At 55.6% G+C, this 21,029-nt stretch overlaps 4 protein-coding genes across 5 annotated transcripts; all 4 read right to left on the reverse strand.

The window, feature by feature from the left end:
• Positions 1-150: 150 nt before the first annotated feature.
• TMEM95 (transmembrane protein 95) lies at positions 151-1,402 on the reverse strand. Its single transcript, XM_065910440.1, has 6 exons — positions 1,220-1,402; positions 937-993; positions 684-764; positions 564-584; positions 356-463; positions 151-242 (listed from the first exon to the last, which is right to left on the reverse strand). The coding sequence occupies exons 1-6, from the start codon at positions 1,386-1,388 to the stop codon at positions 151-153; spliced, it is 528 nt and encodes a 175-aa protein (XP_065766512.1). The 5' UTR covers positions 1,389-1,402.
• Positions 1,403-1,648: 246 nt separating this feature from the next.
• Positions 1,649-3,816, reverse strand: KCTD11 (potassium channel tetramerization domain containing 11). The gene has a single exon (XM_065910438.1). The coding sequence runs from the start codon at positions 3,705-3,707 to the stop codon at positions 3,009-3,011; it is 699 nt and encodes a 232-aa protein (XP_065766510.1). The 5' UTR covers positions 3,708-3,816; the 3' UTR covers positions 1,649-3,008.
• Positions 3,817-5,222: 1,406 nt separating this feature from the next.
• On the reverse strand, positions 5,223-16,795 carry ACAP1 (ArfGAP with coiled-coil, ankyrin repeat and PH domains 1). The gene is made up of 22 exons (XM_065910428.1): positions 16,662-16,795; positions 16,059-16,116; positions 12,459-12,578; positions 12,235-12,288; positions 12,101-12,159; positions 11,684-11,867; positions 11,508-11,552; positions 11,315-11,410; positions 11,130-11,204; positions 10,928-11,037; positions 9,708-9,759; positions 9,522-9,622; positions 9,124-9,247; positions 8,820-9,031; positions 8,167-8,236; positions 7,951-8,045; positions 7,679-7,851; positions 6,927-7,099; positions 6,279-6,388; positions 6,086-6,196; positions 5,678-5,727; positions 5,223-5,366 (listed from the first exon to the last, which is right to left on the reverse strand). Exons 1-22 carry the CDS (start codon positions 16,712-16,714, stop codon positions 5,266-5,268), a joined length of 2,226 nt encoding a protein of 741 aa, XP_065766500.1. The 5' UTR covers positions 16,715-16,795; the 3' UTR covers positions 5,223-5,265.
• Positions 16,796-17,419: 624 nt separating this feature from the next.
• On the reverse strand, positions 17,420-20,681 carry LOC136149839 (uncharacterized). Of its 2 annotated transcripts, XM_065910432.1 has the most exons (9): positions 20,195-20,681; positions 19,740-19,847; positions 19,559-19,630; positions 19,244-19,329; positions 18,897-19,148; positions 18,320-18,520; positions 18,094-18,231; positions 17,699-17,851; positions 17,424-17,560 (listed from the first exon to the last, which is right to left on the reverse strand). In XM_065910432.1, the coding sequence occupies exons 1-9, from the start codon at positions 20,557-20,559 to the stop codon at positions 17,502-17,504; spliced, it is 1,434 nt and encodes a 477-aa protein (XP_065766504.1). In that variant the 5' UTR covers positions 20,560-20,681; the 3' UTR covers positions 17,424-17,501. The 2 variants fall into 2 exon arrangements, with proteins under 2 accessions (XP_065766505.1, XP_065766504.1); XM_065910433.1 differs by lacking the exon at positions 17,699-17,851 and having other exon boundaries at positions 17,420-17,560.
• Between the last annotated feature and the right edge of the window lie 348 nt (positions 20,682-21,029).

A 21,029-nucleotide genomic window follows, 5' to 3' on the forward strand; every position in this document is an offset into this window, starting at 1 on the left:
CAACTTTTTGCTTGGAAGTAGTTGTACCTAAGGGAAAACAGAGGGTGGGAGGCCTGGGAATGGAGGAGGGAAGGGGCGTGAGGGCAGGAGGAAGGATAAGGGGGTACTGGTGGGAGGTGGTGAGGTTGTCTCCCGCCCTGATCCCCCAACTCACTCCACCACGAGGCTCAGAACACTCAGGAGCAGGGCAGTTCCGCACACAAAGAGGAGCAGGATCCGAGCTTCCCAAAGATCGTGACTTCCTACGGGACCCGGGAGGCAGTGAGTGATCCTGGGGGCCACACCCATCGATGGTGGGGGAGCCTCAGAGCTCAGAGATCTGGGTGGGGGTGAGGCAGAGGCGGGGAGTAAGGACCTGGGAAGCAGCGCTTTCGGGGCCAACAGTACACCTCGAAGCCCTGGCAGGTGGAACAGTTGTACAGGATGGTGCTGCCCCCTGCAGGAGACAGTAGGACCAGCAGTGCTGCGGGAAGCCTCCGCTCCATGCTTCCACTCCTCCGTGACAGCTCTGCTCAGGTGCCCCAAGCCCCTGGCTCTCGCTACCCCTTCCCTTTCCTACTTACGGCAGGCGGGAGGGCAGAGAGCTGAAATGAAAGACAAGGCAGGGTGGGGACGATGAGCTCAGCCACACACCCCTTTGCCCAAGGACCTAGGCACCCCTTGGTCCTTCCCCACATCTGTACCTTCTCTGTTGTACTCCCGGAGTTTGGTCTTTTGAAGCCATTGCCAATACGAAGGGAGTGAGTAGAGAGACCCTTTGATCTCTGGGGAGGCAGAGAGCAGCTAGAGTGCCCATGGCCTCGGCAGGGCTGGTTCACCTCCACCCCTTCACCCAGCACCACCCCATCACTCTCTCCTGTCCCCATCTGCCCTCCACCCTTCCCTACCCCACCTCCCCAGCCCCCTCCTTGGTTGTGCCTTCCCCCTTGACTTCACCCATGACTCTCAGGACTCTGTGAGTCTTCTCTGTGATTTTGTTCAAGGATGCATCATCTGTGGAGATGGGTAAGGATTGGGTGATTCCCTCATTGACCTGGAAGGAGGTTCTGGGCCCTTTCCCAGGGTCTGAAGAAGCTCTCCCCGAGGGAGCAGAAAGTGTGTCCAGAGAGGGCTGTGGACTGAGGAGATGGCTGAGAGGCAGAGCTGGGAGGCCACTTGCAGGCCCCTTGGGGCACAGGGGTGAGTGTTGCTAGGCCCATCTCTGGATCTCTGATTTTACCTAAGGCAAAGGCCGAGAATGTCCAGGAGACCTCACAGTCCTTCCACTGGACCTCCATCTGGCTGCAAAGCCGAGCCAGGCGGCCCGACAACTCACGGTCTGGGAAACGGCAGAAGACACAGGCCTCAACGGCTGCCAGGAAGATGCCACCTAGTGCCAGTGTCCACATGAGGCCTGCTGGGGGTGCTGGAGGGAGGGTTGGCCCCACCTAGGCTGGAAAGGCACTGGAATGCTCTGTGATCCTGGTTCCAGCCCTTTGTCTGGAGGTTCTAGAGCATTCTAGCACAGTGACACTACCCCATCTCTGGCTGGGGTAAACTTGGGGCCCAATGAATTCGGGACTGGAAGAAGATTCTTCTAGTGGGAGATGGGTAGAGAAAGCAGGGCTGCTGCTATACCCCCAACCTAGCCCTCAGCAACCTTCATGAGTTGGTGATTCCAAAAGCAATTTTATTTTTCTTCCTGTAAATCATGACCAGTGATAAATAGTAAGTGACTCTCCAGTGAAGAAGCTGTTTGTGAGTATCCCGTACCCCCAGGGATCCAGAAACCCATCCCTGTCCACATCCTCCCCCACTCTCTCAAACTCTTCTGTTCATCTCTTCGCCCTGAGCAGCCTTGGGCCTTCCCCAACTATCTCCTAGCAACAGGCTCATGGTTGCCGTAGCAACAGAGAGTTCTATACAGGCCTCCAAGGCCTAGCTAAGCCCAGTGACTTCTCTTACCTCTCATTAGAAGATCCTAGTGACTCAAAGCTCAGCAGGCCTCTCCTGCCTACGTGGATGTGTGAAGCACATGTGCACACACACCCCTTGTGATTAAACTAATTGTCAGTCTACTCACACCCATACCACAGACACACCTGGTACCAAAACAGTTGCTGGGCAACCCCAAACAGGCCTGGACATGCAGAGGCCACAGAAAGACCAGCACACAGACGCCACCTCCAGCAACATGGCTGAGAGCCAGGACTGCAGGGATCCACGCATCAGTCAGAGTCACTGGCTGACAGGCACGTACACATGAAGGAAGGAAGGCCTGGACCCAGGAAGATGCCCCGCTCCTCCCTGTAGCCAGCCCCACCTTCAACATGGGATTCTTTAAAACACCTGGATCAAAAACAAACAAACAAAAAACCACACCTGGGTCTCCAGAGGGATGCTCCAGCCCCACAGTTAATGGGGTTTCTCCTAGCTCCCTTATGCCAACCTAAGGTAGGGCGTAGCCCTCCCTGTCTCCCTCAGTGGTGGCTTAGGACACAGCAAAGAACCTCCCTTCCCATATTTCAGTGTTCTGACCTCTCATCTGTTAGGCCAGGCAAGGCCACCATCTCCAGGAGAAGTCACAGTCCAAGAGACCTCATTAGAGCAATCCAAAGTTCTTTCCCTCAGACCTCACCGTCCTTCCACAGTCCTGCTAAGCTGAGCCTGGGCAGAGAAGCATACTTGCTTTTCCAGACTCTGAATACTGAGCTCCAAGCAAGGAAACACCGAAGGTCCCCAGACTCAGGGAGGACCAGCCAGGGAAGCCTCCCCAGCCCTCCCAGGATCAGCTCCGGTTCAGACCCAGTGATCTCGTGGGTTCTTGGTGGGCTCTCTCCAGTGTGGGGATTCCTGTCCATACTTGGGCTCTCCAGTCAGGTGCAGTGGGGCCTCTGACTCTCACAGCTCCCGGAGCAGAGCTAGGAAAAGGCCTCAGGAGAATCTTCAACCCCTTTACTGACCCGTTCTTTCTCCCCCCCACCCCCCCATGAAGTCAAACTGAGGGCAGCATTCCCAGGTCTCAGTTCCTAGTGCCGAACAAAGCGTAGAGATCGGGAGTTGAGCAGGTCTTCAGGGTCAGGGAAGACAGAGTCGAGACGGAAGCCGTGTTCCAGAGCCACCCGCAGCACCTCCTCCAGGAAGCTGGGTGTGCCCACCACCTCCCGTGGCTCTCCTGGTGCCCCGGTCCACAGTGGCTGCAGCCCTAGTCTGCGGTACTCCACTTCGGGGAGTTCTGTGGGGCGAGGGGCCCATTCCAGATGGAAATGTGGGCCTCCCTCTGCCCTGTCCTCATTGGTCACACCAAATCGGGCCCGCAGGGCACCCAGACATTCAGGATCGGTGCAGAAGAGATTGGCCCGGAAGGTGTCCACCTGGACAGAACTCAGCTCATAGTGGTGTGGGCCTCGACGAGCAGAGAAGTGCACCAGGCGGGGGCTGCTATCTACATCTGCATGGAGCAGGGCGGCTGTGGGAGCTGGGGTTCCCCGAGAGGCCTCCAGTTCTCGCAGAGCATCCAGGAGGGGTCGGATCTGGTAAAAGTCAGCCTCTGCCCTCAGAAGTGCTGTCTCCCCATATCCAAGGGGCAGGTCTAGGCGGCCCAGCCGGAGGAAATTGAGGATGTGCCGGAAGGCCTTGCCATCTCGATCGATGAAGTAGTGGCCACCTCCCTGGGGATTGAGGTTGGGGGTTATGGGGGTACCAGCCCTAAACATGGCCCCCAACATGGAGTCTGGGAATCGAGTCAAGGTCTCCAACGTGGTGGAATATAGCGTGCCCCCGACATTCAGGGTCACGGGGCCCCCGAAGGAGGGGGGCGAAGAGGGCACAGGAGGAGGAGAAATTTTGAGGAGTATATAAGACCCCGAAAGAGAAGAAAAGGCAGAACTTCCTGGATATATGCAGAACTGGGTGGTAAGGTTCAGACTGTCTCTGAGTGGGAGGCACAGGTTGGAGTACAAGGCAGCAAGATTTGGGGCTCACCCTAGCTGCCTTGGTGGTGAGGGATGGTTTCTGGGCACAGGGATGCCGGAAAGGTCGAGAGAACGGTTGAAAAGAGCAGAGGGAAGTCAGAGAGGTACGGGAGATAGAGATCCGATTCTGGGTGGTCAGCGATTCCTTTCTGTGGTCTTCAGACAGTGGCTTTCCAGAATCCAACCAGCAGGTGACGGTGGCGAGCACAAGGCCGACTCTGAAGGGTCCAGCTTCTCGGGCAGATCGCTGTCACCGTGGGCAAGTCCACGCAGGGCTCCGGGGACCAGTTTGAGGCCTTGCCTTGCCTGACTCCGGCGCGGGTCCCAGGAGATGGAGGCGAGGCTACCGGAGCCGATGGCGGGGGGGTGCCTCTGTATCTGGGGACCGCAGATGCACGTTCTGTACAAGCTGGGAATGTCCGAGGACTCCGATGAAAGCAGTCGGGAGTCTCGGGACTCGGGCGCCGACGCCTTCCTCAGGTTTCGCTGCAACCGCTTAAGTCCTCTCCGCCCCCAGGAAGTGGCCTAAGGGCAGCGGCCGGGGGCCCTTTAAGAGGCAGCCCCGCCCCCTAGGCGCCCCGCCCCTCGCCCCCGCCCCCGCCGGCCGAGCGCTGCTAGGGTGGTGGTGGAAGCCGAGTGGCGAACCAGAGAGACGGGGCGGACAAGCTGGACCAGCGCACGCTAGCGGGGGTGGGGTCCGGGGGGTGACTCAGTCACGTCGTTCCGGATGTACCCGCGACGGCCCCACGGGCCCCCTGGTGTGCCCGACCTCACGTCTACAATTCCGTGGACGCCGGCATCTCCTATCCCGCCGCTCAAGAAACTGAGGGCCGGCCGTCAGGGGTTGGGGACCTGTTCCTTTTCTGTCGCTCCAGCGGGGAATTCCCGAGGGGGCGGGTGCTGAGCATCCACATTCCAGGGATGCCTCCGGGCCAGGGTGGCCTGAGCCAGCCTCGCCATCCCTGCCGGATGCCAGCCGCCCCCCCCTCCCCACGGCTAGACCCAACCCACGCCACGCAAGCGGCCTCTGCCTGGCTGGACTGGTCTGGCCACGTCGCCTGAGCCCGCGAGCCCCCGCCCTAGAGGCCGAAGCTCCCCCTTACTCCCAGGAGTTACCCCTCCAGTGACTCCAGTTCGAAAACTCTCAATCGCTCTTGCACCCCAGGAGTCCCAGTGCCCTATATCTCACCAGCCCCAGCCGGAAGGGGGTGGCCAATAAATGAACTTTGAAGAGCAAAGCACAAAGGCTTTAATGGAAGAGTGGGCGGTGGGGAGGGAAGGGATGGGGGTGCAAGCCCTTGAAGGCCTGGGATCAAAGCGTGTGGAGGTCATGACTACGCCGGCTCAGCTTCTCCGGGTCGTCGGATGCCATGAGAGAGAAATCACGGAAGATGTCAAGATATGTCTCATCTCCTGAGGGGAGGGAGAAAGGGCTGAGAGGCTGGGTCCTAGCACGAATAGCACAATAGGGACAGCCCGGCCTGGTAAGAGCACGCGCTTCCAACGTGGGTGGAGGAGATGTCTGTGCTGTCAGGGCAGCGCCCTCGCCTATTCTTTGCTTTGTTTCAAGGACCTGGAGCGTAGGATGCGCCCAATACGTATTTGTTGAATAAATAATGTAATTAATCAATGAAGCTGAGGACAGGGAGTTGGGGACAAGTCACCAGGGGCCAGAAGCCCACAGTTAACAATGCTGTGCAGGGTGGAAGGGAGGTGTACTTTACCAGCCTGGCCCTGTGCCGCATCGGCCTCCCTCATTTTTGCCAATCGTAGCCTGAAGGGGGAGAGAATTAAGGAATGAATGACATTCTCACCCCACCCCCACCCCCACCTTCCCATCCTTTGAGCTGGGTTGTTTCATTCACCTGTTTCCCCAGGGTCTAGTACTTTAAAGATGCCTGACAACGTTAATGAATGATACCTCTCTCAGAATAAATCCACCAAGGAAGGTGAGTTTATCCTGTCCTCTCCCGTTCCTACTCCAAGCCTCAGTCAACACCTGGAGCCTTTCTCAGTCGTCCAGGAGCTGGCCCCGCCCCTCCCCAGGCCCCGCCTGGCAAGCTGGGGTCTGGCGTGAGCCCCGCCCAAGTGGATAGTGCAAGCGCGAGCCCAGCCTCCCCAGGCACCCTCACAGAGTGACGATGTCAGCGTTGGCTGTTTCCACGGCGATGGTCAGGGGGTCTCTGCCTTCAGAGTCTCGAACTCCCAGATCGGCCCCCCGTTTCAGAAACAGGCAGGCCAACCTGGACAAGATAGCCAAGTTCAGCCGGCCCCTCACCCCGTCTGGAGCCTTCCTCCCGAGGCCATCATCCCTGTTGTCCCTACCCCGTGTGGCCAAGAATGGTTGCGTGGTGGAGCGGGCCTCGGCCTCGGTTGTCCACCTGGTTCACGTTTGCCCCGTTCTGGAGGAGAAACTCACAGGCCAGAAGAGAATTCTGCATGGAGAAATAGAGAATGCGGAGAGAACGTGGCGAATTAGAGACAAATTAAAAGATATTTTTGGAGTCGGGTCAGTTCAGTGGTATGGGGTGGCAGGCTCTGCTTTTTTTTTTTTTTTTTAAGCTTTATTTATTGGCCGCATCACGGGAAACGTGGGATCTGTTCTCCAATAAGGGACTGAACCCGCAGCCCCTGCCTTGGAAGCACGGAATCTTAACCACTGGACCACCATCAGGGAAGTCCCTCTGTTCTGGCTCTTTGCATGTATTACATCCATAGTACAACCTAATGAGGCACATTATCCCTATTTTACAGATGAGGAAACTGAGGCACAAGGAGGTTCACAGCTGTAAGTGGTGAGGGTCTGGATCCAAACCCAGGTTTCTCTGCCTCCAAATCTCACCCTCTTAGCAATCAGGCTCTACTGGTTATCACTCCCTAGGGGCTGGGGAGAAGGTTAAGAGCTGGGACCAAGGTCAGGAGAGGGAAGAGAGGAGACTAAAGGTGTTGTAGGGAGGTCACCAAGACTCTCACAGCAGCTGTGGCCTGGATCAGCGGTGTGGCATTCTCCTGACCCCCGTTGACCCAGTTGACATCGGCTCCATGGGCAAGGGCGTCAGCCATGGTGGGAAGGGATGGAGGGTGCCCAGCAGCTCGAAAGAGCAGGGCCCCGGGGTGCAGGCTCTCCAGGTCCTCAGAGGGGGGTTCTGTGAGAAGGAACCAGCTATGAATCTGGGAAGGAAACCCCCAGCACAGACCCCTGACATTGTGATGGTTTAGGTCACTTCTCAATTGTGGGGAGGACTCCAAGACCAGGAATTGTTGTGGGAGGTGATGTTGTGGGAGGGTGTGAGTGGATATGGGCGGGTCCCTAGGCATATAGAATAGACACATCTTTCGCCTCTTCCTATCTGACCACCTCAACTGGTGGGGATGTTGGGGGTGAGCTGATAGTCAACCTCAGCTCTCTTGATTCCCTCTCTCCCAGCCAAGCTCCCACCCTCATCCACAGGCCTCTGGAGACTTTCACTCATTCTCCTGAGACTCATTTCATGCTGTTGGCACCCTCACAGAGCCCTTCCTGCTTCCTCCCAGCCCCATGGTCCTTCCCATCCTTCACTTTAATCCCTGAAACTCTTGCCTTATAAAACCAGTGCTGGTACAGTCTGGCCCCCCGAAGATTCTCAAGGGGAAGACTTGGACCCAGGACTCTGTGCCTCCCCACTGGGCTTGGCACGGTGCTGAGTGCACAGCAGGCGCTCACAGATGCCCAACCAACCGTATACCTGGCTTGGATCTGAAGCTCCCCGGCTTGGGCCTGATAAGCCCCGGCTTTGGGGGCACAGGAGGATGCCCCCTGGGGGGCCCCCGGCCACCTCTTCGCCCTCGAATCTCAGGAAGCTTGGTCAGGAACTTCTTCTCCACGTATTTAGCGTGAATCCAGGCCTCCTTCTCTTGCCTGGTGGGGGAGTGTTGCAGGGGAAGGAGACAGTCTTCCCTCTTCTCATCCTGGGCCTTCCTCCCTCCCTCCCCAAATGGAGGGTAGCCCCAGCCTCACCGGGAGCAGCTGGGTCCTGGCTTCTTCACAGCCATGGCCTCCACACGGGCTTCATAGATCTGGTTTATGACGACATTTCCCAGCTCACACATTAGCTGCAGGTGGCCCAGGTGGAGGCAGAGACAGACAGGTAGGGTATGGGTGAGTGTCTGAGCCCTCGGGCTCTGCAGCCCTGCCCTTACCCCACCCCCACACACTCACAGCACCCCAAGTCACCTTCACGAGTTCCGGCTCCCATGAGTCAAGGGTCAGAGACCGGACTTTGGAGAAATGAACTCCAAGGCTCCTGGAGAGCAAGGGGGATACGTCAGGCCCTCTGTGGGGGCAGTTGCTACTCCTGAAAAGACTTAGGGGCAACGTCCTACATGGGGGCCCATGCAGAGGCGCTGGGTCAGGAGGCAGAGGGCAGCCAGGGTCACGTGGTCTTGACCGGGATCGAGCAGGATTCTGCCTGTTCACCATTCCCTCTCCTCCCTTCTCCTCATCCTCTCCAGCTACCTCCCCTCTCTCCAGGCATTCTGGCCTGGACAACTCTTCCAATGCCACTCCCCTCCCCTCCCCCCACCCCAGGGCTGAATAGATCTGCTGAGTCCTCATAATATCATCTCTCTCTGCTTTTCATCAGCTCCCCCACCCTCAGCAATCCTGACCCCACACCTCCTCCAGACAAGCCGATCAACCCCCCTGGGTGTCCTCCTACCCTCGCCAGACCAGGACACCGAGGGGTTGGGCCCACCTGAGTCCACCTTGTGCCCCACAGGCTCAGCCCAGGTAACAGGCAGAATGTGAGAAGAAACCCAGGCAAGTCTCCCGCCCCCAACCCAGGAGGAGCAGGGGCCCACGCTTGGGACCCGGGGGAGCGGAGAGACCTGTGAATGCCGGAGCACTGAATGCAGAGAGTGACGCCGAGGTTGATGCTGGCCCACTCGGGGGCGGGCTCCCGGCAGTCACAGCACTGGGCGTTGCCATCCACGCTCTGCACCTGGGCTGCCACGTGCCCCACTCCACCAGGCTCCCTTCCCCTGGTCAACCCGCCAGGGCCCAGCGTGGCAGAGGAGCTTATGGCCAGGTGTCCTGAGCCCTGGGGGGGAACAGGGGAAGAAAGAGTGTCTCCGAGGGAAGGGATGTCCTAGCTCGCTGGGCAGCCCAGCCCTGCACTGCCGGTTAAGGTACCTGCCCTGGACCCCGGGGGCTGTCATCAAGGCGAGCCTGGCTGAAGGCTGTGGCGATGCTGCTCTGCACGGCGCTGACCCACAGCTGCATGAGGCGCTCTGAGTCAGCCTGCAGGAGGCAGGACCTGGACCAGAGGGGAATGGAGAGCAGGGAGGGGTCTGAGGCTTGGGGAGTCAAGTGGCAGGATGGGCAGGCTGACATTCAGCAAATGTGCAGCTGGTACCAGTCATATGGAAATACCTCTGCACCAATCGGTAATATCCTTTTAGATATGCCCCTTTGCCCTATACTCTTCCCCCCGAGGGTTAACATCTGGGGCAGCACAAGGGGCCTCCAAGACCCTTGCCAGCTGGTAAGATTGAGACACACAGGCCATCACCGCTGGGCACTGTACTCACTTGCTGGGGGACACGACCTCAAAGCAGAACCGTCTTTCTGAGTCAGGACAGAGCTTCACTGTGCAGAGACGGAGGTCATCCACCACCACGGTCACAGGGTCCTGGCGAGGGGAGGGCAGATGTCCAAGCAGCCACATCAGGGCTGAGTTCTCCTGGGGCCCAGCACTCAGGACCCAGCCTGCTCACCTTGTACCTCTTCTGATAGACCAGTTGGTTGCTCTGAATAGTGAACCAGCGTCTGGAAGAGGTGGAAATAGTGTTAATGATGTGGGGGTATGGTTCAGGAGAGGAACAGGAGGGAGGGGGTGCTCTCAGCTTCATAGAATCTCACTGAGAAGAGAGAGACCCGGGTTGCCCATCCCAGATGTTGCAGAGGAGGGGCAGTCGGGGACATGTGAGGGTTGCTGATCACATCTCAAGCAACCCAGTTGTGATAGATTCACAGAGACAAGTTTCCAGCAGATGGCAGTAAAAATGCTTTGTCTAATAAAGTAAGTCCATTACTACAACATTTTGGCAAATACAAGTATCTTGGAGAAAGGGCTCTCTTTCTTAATTTGCACAAAAATCCCTCCGGTGGTGGCCCTGGAAGGGGAAGGGGTCACGTCAGAGCAGGTCACCACCCTGCTCCACACCCTCCCATGGCGCCCCACTTCCCTCAGAGCACAGCCAACGAGGCCGTCGTGATTCACACCCCGTTAGCTCCACCTGCATCTTCTACCACTTCCTCCTCCCTCCCTCTGTCCACACCCAGGGCCTCCCCTCTGTTCCTTGAACCCTCCAGGTTCCTCAGGGCCTTGGAAGGGCTCCTCCTTCGGCCTAAAACATTCTCCCCCTAGATATCCTTCCAGTCCTCACTCAACAGTCACCTCTCCACGAGGCCTAGACTGACCACCCTACTCAAAGTCACAGCTCCTTCCCAGCTGTGTCCACATTGCTTCTTTGTTGTTTTTTGCCTATGGTATTCTTACCTTCTAGGATAACATATAATTTACTTAATTACCATATCACTGTCTGTCTGTGCTGATGGAATGTAAAGTCTCTGAAGGAAGGGGTGGGGGTGTAGGGGCGGTCTGTCTGTTTTTCCTGGCTGTATTTAACACATGGTATGTGCATGCATGCATGCTTGGTTGCTTAAGGCATGTCCGACTCTTTGTGACCCTATGGGCTATAGCCCACAAGGCTCCTCTCTCCATGGGATTCTCCAGGCAAGAATACTGGACTGGGTTGTCATGCCCTCCTCAGGGGGGTGTTTCCAACTCAGGAATTGAACCCAGGTCTCCTCTACTGCAGGTGGATTCTTTACCCACTGAGCCACCTGGAAAGCCCCATTTAACACACTATAACCACTCAAAAAAAAACCCCAAAACCGATGGTTTTGGCCAATTGGGATGTTCACTCCTCACCTGCTCCAGGTCTTAAATGCATTGCTGGCCCTTTTGAAGAGATGTCCTTCCATGACCAAGCCACCAGGCCCCTCCCTTAGGCTTGGCTCTGGCTCCTCCCCACCCAGCTCCTGGGGGTACAAAAGTGTCAAAGGGCAACTGAAGTGGGCAGAGACCAAGGCCCCTGGGCCGTCCGCCTCCTGCCTGCGGCCCCAGTCCTCACCTTCTGTTTTAGCAGCACATGTCTCTGCTCCATGTCCCTCTTCTCACGGGCTGAATTCAGGACCAGCTGGTGTAACTGAGCACAGGAGGGGTATCTCAGATGGCCCCAGCCTTACCCACCAGGCCAGGAGTTGTCTCAGAGCCCCTTCCCTCCCTCCTCCACCTCCCTGCTTCCTGGGGTTCTACCTGGCCACCCAGCTCCTTGCGATACTGGGCCAGCTGGCTCAGCTCCTCGTGGCCCTGCTGGAAATGGGTAGCCTGGGCCTCCACCAAACGCAGCACCTGGGGACAAGGTGGGCAGGGGGCAGACCCCTCTCTTTCCCTGGTCCCTCCTGCTATCAGCAGGCTCCTCCCCACCCCCACCCCCACGTTGACTCACAAACTCCATGATGTCAAACTTCCTCTTGTCCTCAATCACATTGATCTGAGAGCCCAAAAGATCTCAGGTCAGTCTTGAAGACACAGACCCCACCCCTCCCACTGCATACCAGTGACTCTCCAGCCTCGAGGTGATTGAGGTCCTGGTACCCCAGGAGGACAGGTAGGGGCAGGCACCTGCAGGGCATAGTCCAGGGCCCGGCCCCGGTACCCGGCTCGAGCAACCTTCAAAGCAGCTCCAGCCTCTTCTGCCTCCTGGGCCCGGCGCCTGGGAACCTCTGCGTTGTGGATAAGAGCAGCCTCCAGGCTCTCGGCCCCCCGCCAGAAATCCCGGCCAGCCTCTCGGAAGCTCCGGAGACCTCTGGAGGTGCAGAAATAACACAGAATTACCCATATACCCACCGACCACAGCAGAGAAATCCCTAAGGTTCATTCGCAACCTTGCATCTATGGACACTCAGGACTTCGAGGGGATCCTTGAGATAGGGGATAATGATCAGGCCACCAGAAGCCTCCAATCTTACAACTCCTTTATTCAGGGAGGCCCCCATGGCATTGGGAGAGGCCAGAGGACTGGTTTCCCTCCCAACTCACTCCTTGACCAAGGTCTGAATTTGCCGCTGCAGTGTGTGCTGGGTAGCATCGAGGAGCTCCTGAGGGAAAAAGAAGTTGGCAGGTGGGGGTCAGGATCACAGACTTCCTTGTTCCCCCCACCACCCCCCACTTACAGCATGGCTGTCCAGCTTGTGGCTCAGGCTCTGAGTGAATTTGTCCAGACATTCCTAGGCAAGAAGATGCAGAGAGAGAGTACCAGACAAGGGCGGTCGGGTCCTCCCATCCCTAGACCTCTGACCTGGGACCACCAGACCCCAGACCGACCCTCCCCTTGCCTTCCCCAGGGTCTCTCCACATCCCAGACCCCACCACAGCCTAGTCTGGACCCTCCACATACCGCCATCATGGGCTCTGGTGGTCCCAGGTGGGCGAGATCACAAATGCCCACGATGAAGGCCCGGCTGGCGGCAAGGTAGTGCCGCCCACTTTCCAGGAGGCCATTCCCCAGTTTGAGGAGCTGGGAAACAACAGAGCAACAGGGAGTCATGCCAGTGCCACCAATACCCAGTGCTGCTCCTCTCCTGTCTGACTTGTCCCCCCTTTCCCAGGGCTGTGCCCCTCCCCGCCCCACCTACACTTCTCTGCGGCCCAGTCTGGTTTCTAATACACACGAGCTGCTTTCTCATCTCAGTTTCTTTGCTCCCACTGCTCTGGGCCTGGATCAAAATTTCTCCCAGTCTGACAGTGGAACCAGTGTAGGTTTCACCTCCCGGACATCTCTCCTGCCCTGCGACATCTGCTTGGATTCAGAGTTCCCCAGAAACGCCATCCTCATGCACTGTCTGGCTCTCAGGATGAAACCAGAGCTTTACCTGCTCAGTATAAAATTCTACAGAAATGGGGGATACCCTGGCTGTCCAGTGGTTAGGACTCTGAGCTCTCACTGCCAAGCGCCCAGGTATGATCTCTGGTTGGGGAATTAAGATCCCACATGCCTTGTTTAAAAAAACACAAAACTATACAGTATTTACTGTCTGGAGGTGTCCGTTCTGTACTTAGTGAACATTTCCTCATATATAGTAATCAGTCAGCCAGGCCATAGGGTCAGAGCAGAGATGGTGCTCTTAGGGCCCATTCTGTCTGGCCCTAAATTACAAACAAGGAGGCTTAAAAAAAAAAAAATTATTGGACTATAGTTGCTTTACAATGTTGTTAGTTTCTGCTGTACAGCGAAGTGAATCAACCATTTATATATATAAATCCCCTCTTTTTTAGATTTCCTTCCCATTTAGGGCACCAAAGAGCACAGAATAGAGTTCCCTGAACTATGCAGTAGGTTCTCATGAATTATCTATTTTATACACAGTGTTAATAGTTTAAGTATACACGTCAATCCCAATCTCCCAGTTCATTCCCCCTGCCTAGGTGACTTGATAAGCAAAGGACCAGTGATTGGCCTGAGGAGGGTCTCTGGGTGGCCCCTGTGGTAGTAGGAATAGCCTGAAGACTGGTTTCCCTCCCAGCTCACTCCTTGAGGTGGCCGACTCAGAAGCCAGAGCTAGGTTTCCTGACCCCTGGTTCTTTTCACCTGCAGGAGCTGCATGGCTCCTGGAGATGACACCATTGGTTCCAGCCTGAGTCACTGTATCTGGGAAAGGGCAAGAGTTGATGGAGCCTGTCAGTTCAGCCTGGGGATCTAGAGACCACCAGGGCAGTTCTGTGAGGAAATCTTGAGTAGCAGGGGCTCAGAAAACATGGGCTACAGAGGTTTGCTCACGGAACTTTTGTTAAACTGAAAAACACTTTTTCAGGCTAGTGAAGGCTTCAGGGAATTACAGCTTGACTTGAAGATGGCTGGCAGGGTCAGTAACGGTCAGGAAACAGACCACGATCAAATTTTATCAGATGTCACCCGTGGGTGTCTGTAATAAGGGACAAGGACCCAGAGGATCACAACGCCATTGGGAGACTGAGTGTCCAGGTTTTCGTCCAAATAGTTGAATAAGGAACTTTCAGAAGACTAAACTAGTGACAAACTAATACTTCCATACAATAGCACGTGCTCAGCAATGCAAAAGGCATGAGCTACTCATCAACTATTAATGAACTGCTGATAACTACTGATAGGCCACAACTTGAATAAACCTAAAGACATTATTTTGAGAGGAAAAAAAGGCCAATCTTGAAAGGTCACATACTGTGTGTGATTCCACCTAGATAACCTAGAAATGACAAGTCTAGAGATAGAAAAGATATGAGGGGTTGTCATGGATAAGGAAGGGGGTGGGGAGGGAGGGTACCATTACCAAAAAATGGCTCAAAAGAGTTTCTTTGTGATGACAGGAGTTTTGTATCTTGAGTGTGATGCTGGTTATAAGAATCTATACATGTGATAAAGTGCCCACTGAATTATACACAAAGAAGGGGATTTCCCTGGGGGGGTCCAGTGGCTAAATTCCATCCTCCCAGTGTTAGGGGGTCCAGGTTCCATCCCAGGTCAGAAACTGGATCCCACATGCAGCAACTAAAGATCCCATGTGCAGCAACTAAGACACAGTACAGCTAAATAAATAAATGGAAAAAAAAATTTTTTTTAAGGGTATATGCAAAGCAGGTAAAATTCAAGTGAAGTCTTTATTTTTTTCTTTTTTTCTTTCAAGTGAAGTCTTTAGACAGCTTACTGTATCATGCCAGAAACAATTTCCTGGTTTGAGCAGGAGATTACAGTTATGGAAGATGCTACCATTGGGGGAAGCTGGGAGATGGGTACCTGTGCCTCTTTGTGCTATTTTTGCAACTTCTTGTGATCTGCAATTAGTTACAAATAAAAAGTTTAACTTAAAAATATATGTATATATTCATGTGTACAACCTAATCACTTTTCTGTACACCAGAAACTAACACAACATTGTAAATCAGCTATACACCAATTTAAATGTATCTATTTCATTAGTAAATGTATCTATTAGTTGGTTACCTACTAACTTTCAGGTCATGGCAAAGGCCCTGGGGACTGAGGGGGGGCGGGGGAGGGGGAAATGTAAAAGTCCCTCATGATACTTCCAATCCAGTAGGGAAAAGTAGACAAGAAACAGACTTGGCAAGTGGGACAGACACAGGCTAAGGAACCCTGTGACTCCCGTTTTTGCATAATCCTCACTTCTTGAGTGTGGGTGAGTGAGGATTATGCTTCTCATCAGCACACCACACAGCAAGGGTAATAGGATGGCGCCCCCAAATGACAGAGGTGATGGATTCGCTCTGCAATCCCATTCTGACATAAACTGATGGCATCTCGTCAGCACACACTTGGGAAAGCCTACTACTGGCCTTGAAGAAGAAGCAAGCTGCTATGAAATAAACTGCCTATGGACAGGGCCCCGGGCGAGGGAACTGTGGGTCTCTGGGAGATGAGGGCCTCAATCCCGCAACGGCAAGGACTGGAACTCTGCTTGAAGCAGAGCAGTTAAGCTGTGCTGACCCACAACTATGCTAATACCTGTGCACTATTTGAAGTCACGGAATGTGTAATCATTTGTTATACAATAGAAAACTAATACAGCAAATAAACACATAACATAGCTGAGATAAATGCTGTAGAGGGGAAAAAAATAAAGCCAAATAAGGGGGATGGGAGCATGCTGCTTTTCTAAAGAACAGCCAGGAAGGCCTGACTGCAACGTGTCAGTGTTTTACTGATTTGTTGCCCATAGTCTGAGAGCCCCCTGAGGGCAGAAACTTCTGGGGGCTCAGGGTCCCGCATAACGCAGGTCTTCAGAACGATCGAGTGAGTTCATAGGTGAGTCTTGTTTTCCAAGATTCTGAGCTCCTTAAGGATATAGAACCACCTTTTGGTTTCTCTGTAGCCCCCAATATCTACCCAACCTGGTTAATGTTCAGTAATCTCCAGAACTTATACTTGGTCTCTGCTTTTCTCCCTGGCCCTACCCCTCTCATCTCACTCCCACCCTGGGTCACCCTTCCACATCCGGATCACCTTTTCCAGCCGGGTCTCCAATTCTGACACTTCGGCTTCCACCAGCTCGACAGAGGCTCTGGGAAAGGAGGGACAAGGTCACGGGAACAGAGCTTGGGCCTGTCTGGTCTGTCCAGTCGGCAGGGTCAGGGGTTGGGGTTAGGGGGCCGAGGGTACAGACAGAAAAAGCTGATGGGTTAAGAACTTCCACCCACCCCCTCTGGCTCACTCACTCTGCACAGTGTGAGAGCTACTAAGGCCCAGGCCAGAGCAGGAAGGTAGAAAGAGGGTGGATGTGGCGAGGGCAGGAAGTTGCTAACCGCCCAGAGCAGGTGCTGGGGGAGGGGAGGGGTCCCCAAGAGAGGGAGGAGGGAGTGCCAGCTCTGGGGTTGAGAGAGGCTGGAGGGACCCCCTCCACACTGGCAGAGGGTGGCGAGCATCAGAGCATGGGATTTGATACCAGAGGTACGGCTTTGACTTCTAAGCTGGATCTTGCCCCTCTGAGACCTACGCCCTGGAAAGACATCCTCTGTCTACATCCTCCGTCCGACATGGGGAAGGTTGTGTATGTTAGGGAGTGTTGGACCTCCCCACCTCTGCCCCTGGACACCTGTGTACACTTACCGGAAGCGGGGTGAGTCCTTAAGACACTCCTCAAAATCCAGCTTGACCGTCATCTCAGCTAGACCGCTCCCGGGCCAGTGGGCCCTCGGGCCTGGAGGGTGGAGCTGCAAGTACAGGCACTCCCCTCGCCTGGGGACGTGCTGATGAGGGAGGAGGGGAGAGTCCTCCCCCGGGTAGAGTCTGGGGATGGGGGACAGGATTCTTTCCCTAAGTGCAAGGGGTGTCCCAGGAGGAGCTCTCACCCCTCACTTCCAGGCAGTGCTGGGAGGGGTGGAGGCGGGGCCTGGGGGTGGAGAAGCGCCTGAGATCAGAGAAGCCACAGACCCGCCCTCGGGGACTATCTGCAGTCACCTTCCTAGGGCCCTGGTCTCTCTCCGCTTCGTTCTCCTTCAGTAGTTGAGTCGTGGAGGTCTGAGAGATACAGGTTCAAATCCTGATTGCCTGACCCTGGGCAAGCTGATTCCTCAGTTTCCTCATCTGAAAGATGGGGATGATAATTCCTACCTCCAGAGTGGTTTAAGAATTAAAGACGATACTGGCAAGTATGTGGTTGAATCACATCAGTCATTGTCAGTTCACTGCAGGTGGGTTACCCTGGGCTCCTGGGTGCCTGTTGAGTCCAGTCCCCCTGGCTATGCCAAGCTTTTTGCTCTACTCTGCCTGTGGTTTCCTGCATGTGAACTTCCATCTCTGCCCCCCCTCTCCTCAACGACAGCTCAGGATCAGCCTGAGACCCCAATTCACAGCACCCAGACTCCTGCTCTTCTCTTTATTGTCTACCCCGATTGACCGATGGTGGTGAGGGCAGGGAAAGTCAGCTCCCACCCCATCCCCAGCTGGCTACAGTTTCCATTGTCTGGTTTCCTCCTCCTGAGTCCACTGGAGCCGCAGGGTTTCATCTGGAAGAGGAAGAGTTGGGTTAGTGGCTTTCTCGTCATAGGCAGAAGATGTGGCCCATGATCCCCAGACTCCCTAGAACCTACCCACTCAAGCCCCTCGCCCTCCCCGGCCAGCCCCTTGCCCCTGCTCAGGCTCACGTCTGTGCTGGCTTTGGTTTGTGAAGTTTGGGTGACTTTCAGGTTCCCTCTCTGAGCCTCCCATGCTTTGCCAGTTCAGCCCCTTGGATACCAGCCACTGACACCAGTCAGACATTGCTCGGGACCCACTGTCTTTGGAGGACAGGGCAGTACCTGGAGCGGGGTAGGTGGCAGAGAGGAATCAGGGAGGAGGCATGGGGGCAGTGGTGGTACCAAGCTGGGGGGCCGGTACCCATCCCTCTGGGTTCTCTCCATACAATCCACATTGCACACAAGAATGTGGAGGGCCTCTCTCATCACCTCTGTCGATCTGCTGGCCTGAAGGGAGTGGGGGTTGGGAAGATGGGAGCTTGCCAAAAGCCAGGCCTGGTGAGATGGTGGCCTGGTGCCCTCACCAGGCTTCGATGATGTCACTATCACCTTCCGGGAGCTCTCGGTGGCCTGGAAATCCTGGGAGGAGCTTCCCGTGTGGTCCAGCAGACGGACCTCAGTGCTCATGGGACTCTCGATCACCCAGTTCAAGTTTGTGGAGCCTGGAAGCATCGTAGAACCAGGGTTGGCACACCCATCAGTCTGTTGGTTCTTAGCCCTCCCACTCCTGGGCTGACCCGGAGCTCTCACTGCTCTGCTGCTCATCTTCTGTGTCCTCCTCAAGCTCAGGGTGGGACCAGCACCTCAGGTATCTTCCTTTGCTGTAATACTCCTTGCGCTGCAGATCAATTTCCTTCTGCAACACCACAGTGGTGGATGAAGTTGGGGACAGATTTCTGAAGGCAGGGGAAGCTGAGGAATCATCCAAATCAATCTGAGTCATAAGGGCACCTAGAGAATACAGGGCACCAGCTTCATTATGACTCGTGAGCAGCCACGAGAAGCTCAAGCCTCAGGTTCTCATCTCACTTCTATCCCCTCCTCCCATTTTAGAAAAACATCAGTGACCTTTCCACCCCCTCAGAGTTCTGTTGGGCTTTCTGTTCCTCCTTCCCAGCCAGCCTTCCTTGGGGACTATCCTGATGGGGACCCCCCTGATGGGGACCCCACCCCAGCTGCCCTCTGTCTACCTTGGGGACACCAGCCAGCACGACTTCCCTCTTAGGCAGCAGGGCCCTGGGCTGACACCCACTGAGGAAGACAAGCTATGGTGGAGAGGTTCTGGACTATAGTTCCCTTGGGTGTCTGGGGCCCCACCATAGCTAACCTTTGACTTCTAGGATGTGGTTTCTGGCCACCAGGCCAATCTGGTCCTTGACTCCTGCAGTCATTCTTCCTGCCCCACCTCTTTCCACAGGCCTGGGCTCTGAGTCCAGCATCACACCTCGGCCGCCACTGCTCATACTCACACTACCCACACTGCTGTTCTTGCTATTATCCAAGGGAGGGTTTTTCTGAGTTTTCAGGAACTTTCCTTCATTGTAGTGTGCCTTGCGGCGCTTTTCAAAGTCGTCGGATTCTGTGGGCCAGTGTCAGAGCATGGCTTTCCTGCCAGGCTCTCCGCTGAGCTCTCACTCCACCTCCCCTTCCACTTAATCCCACCCCTCATCTCACCTGTCTTAGAAAAGCTGTCTGAAGACCCCAAGCTTCTGTTATCACTGTACAGGACCGTGGGGCAGAAACTGTCCACCGTTGCAAACCTGAAGGGGAGGGAGACCAGTTGGGGGCACAGAGAGAACAAAAAATGGAAGCAGGTGGTAGCTGGGGCCAAGCTGGCTGACTCCCCCACCTTGGCCTGAGTGACCTCTGATCCAAATTGTAGTACCTCCCATTTGGAGAGCCAAAAAGCAGAGCTGGCTCAGACCTGAGTTCAGGGGTGGAGGAGGCAAGAGACCACAGGTCCCTATTGACCTCTGGCAGGACTCTCACCTCTCTGCTAACTTCTCAGGAGTCATTGTGTGAGAGGTCCCGGCAAGCAGGTCTTCATTGCTGTCTTGCAGCCTGCAAGGGGGGGATGAGGCAGTGCCTCAGAGCGAGCAGCAGACACTCCCCTTCTCCTTTGAATAGAGAAGAGAGTAGGAGCTGAAGGGCTAGAGCTGCAGACTCGCACCTGTGGAAGGGAGTGCTGGGCTCATCCACCTTCATAAAGCCATAGTTCTTGTCAGCAGGGTGGTAGGTCGCCAGGATATTCATTTCATCCCAGTGCTGAGACTTTCTCCTTCGGGTGAGGGAAGGACACAAAAAAAGGGGGGAGGAAATCTCCAGTGCCCTCCTCTTCACTGTCCTCCCTCACTCTTTCAGTCATTCAAAACCTTTTTCTTGTTCCCCCTGGTAGTTCCAGGCGTGTAGGAGGCTGGGGTGGGGTCACACCTGATGATAATCACGTGCTACGTAATCAAAGGGTCTATCCCGTACCTGCTGCTCTCTCAAAGGCTAGGAACCTCGAATTTCTCACCCAATTATCCCCACTTACTCTCACTTTTAGTTCTTGTGACTCCGCCCCCTTTCCCCGGCCTTGGCTTCCTCTTGTGTCTGGAATCCCTTTCTTCCTCCCCGGCTCCTTACCTCTCCGCCCCGGGGGATTTGTGCACCGTGATGGAGCTGCTGTTTTTTAGGATGCCCCGGGGCCGGTCCTCACAGGGTCTGTCTTGGCGCATGCAAGTTGACTCGGATAGCGGAATGTTTGCCGAGTTGTACACCCCAGATCCCCCGGACCCCGGGTTGAACGTCCCGGATACACTGGTTCCAGGGAAGGGGGGATTAAACCCGTCAGGTTGTGTACCGGCCCCAAAGCTGTGGCCCGCGACCTCCCCAGGATGCTGGTTGAGCCCGGAACCGAGGACTGCTGTCCCTCCGGAGGGCTGGCTAGAATCAGGACTGCGAATTATGGTTCCCCCATTGTGCGTGGGAGGCCCAGAACCGTGAAACATGGTTACTCCGGAGAGGAAGCCGGCGCCTGACTCGACCCCTCCGATGCCTCCTGGCACCCCCCTGATACCCCCACCAGGGGATTCTCCATTGAGGCCGCCAGCAGCCCCCAGACTTTCCTGCTTCTCCATGGCCCCACTAGGGGGCCACTCTCAGCTACCTCGCCCCGCCTCCCTGCTCCACATAGCCCCGCCCCAGGCCCCGCCCCCACCGCGGCGGGAGGGGGACTCTTGGGCGAGGTCTGGGTCCCCTCCCCCACCGCTCCTTAGAGCCGTGGGGGGCGGAATCAAAACTGTTTTGGGACCTCCGGCTGGAAACCTGTCAAGTTGCCCCTCCCTTTCTGTCCCACCCTAAAACCCTTCTTTGTCTCTGGGATTTGTTCGCGCCCTTCTCCCCCATCACCACCCTCATCCGAATCATCCAATCGTAGTCAGGGGTCCCGGACGCGGTGCGAGAAACCTAATTGTGACGT

Source organism: Muntiacus reevesi, chromosome 18 (genome assembly GCF_963930625.1).
Source record: "Muntiacus reevesi chromosome 18, mMunRee1.1, whole genome shotgun sequence".
Taxonomy (NCBI): Eukaryota; Metazoa; Chordata; class Mammalia; order Artiodactyla; family Cervidae; genus Muntiacus; species Muntiacus reevesi.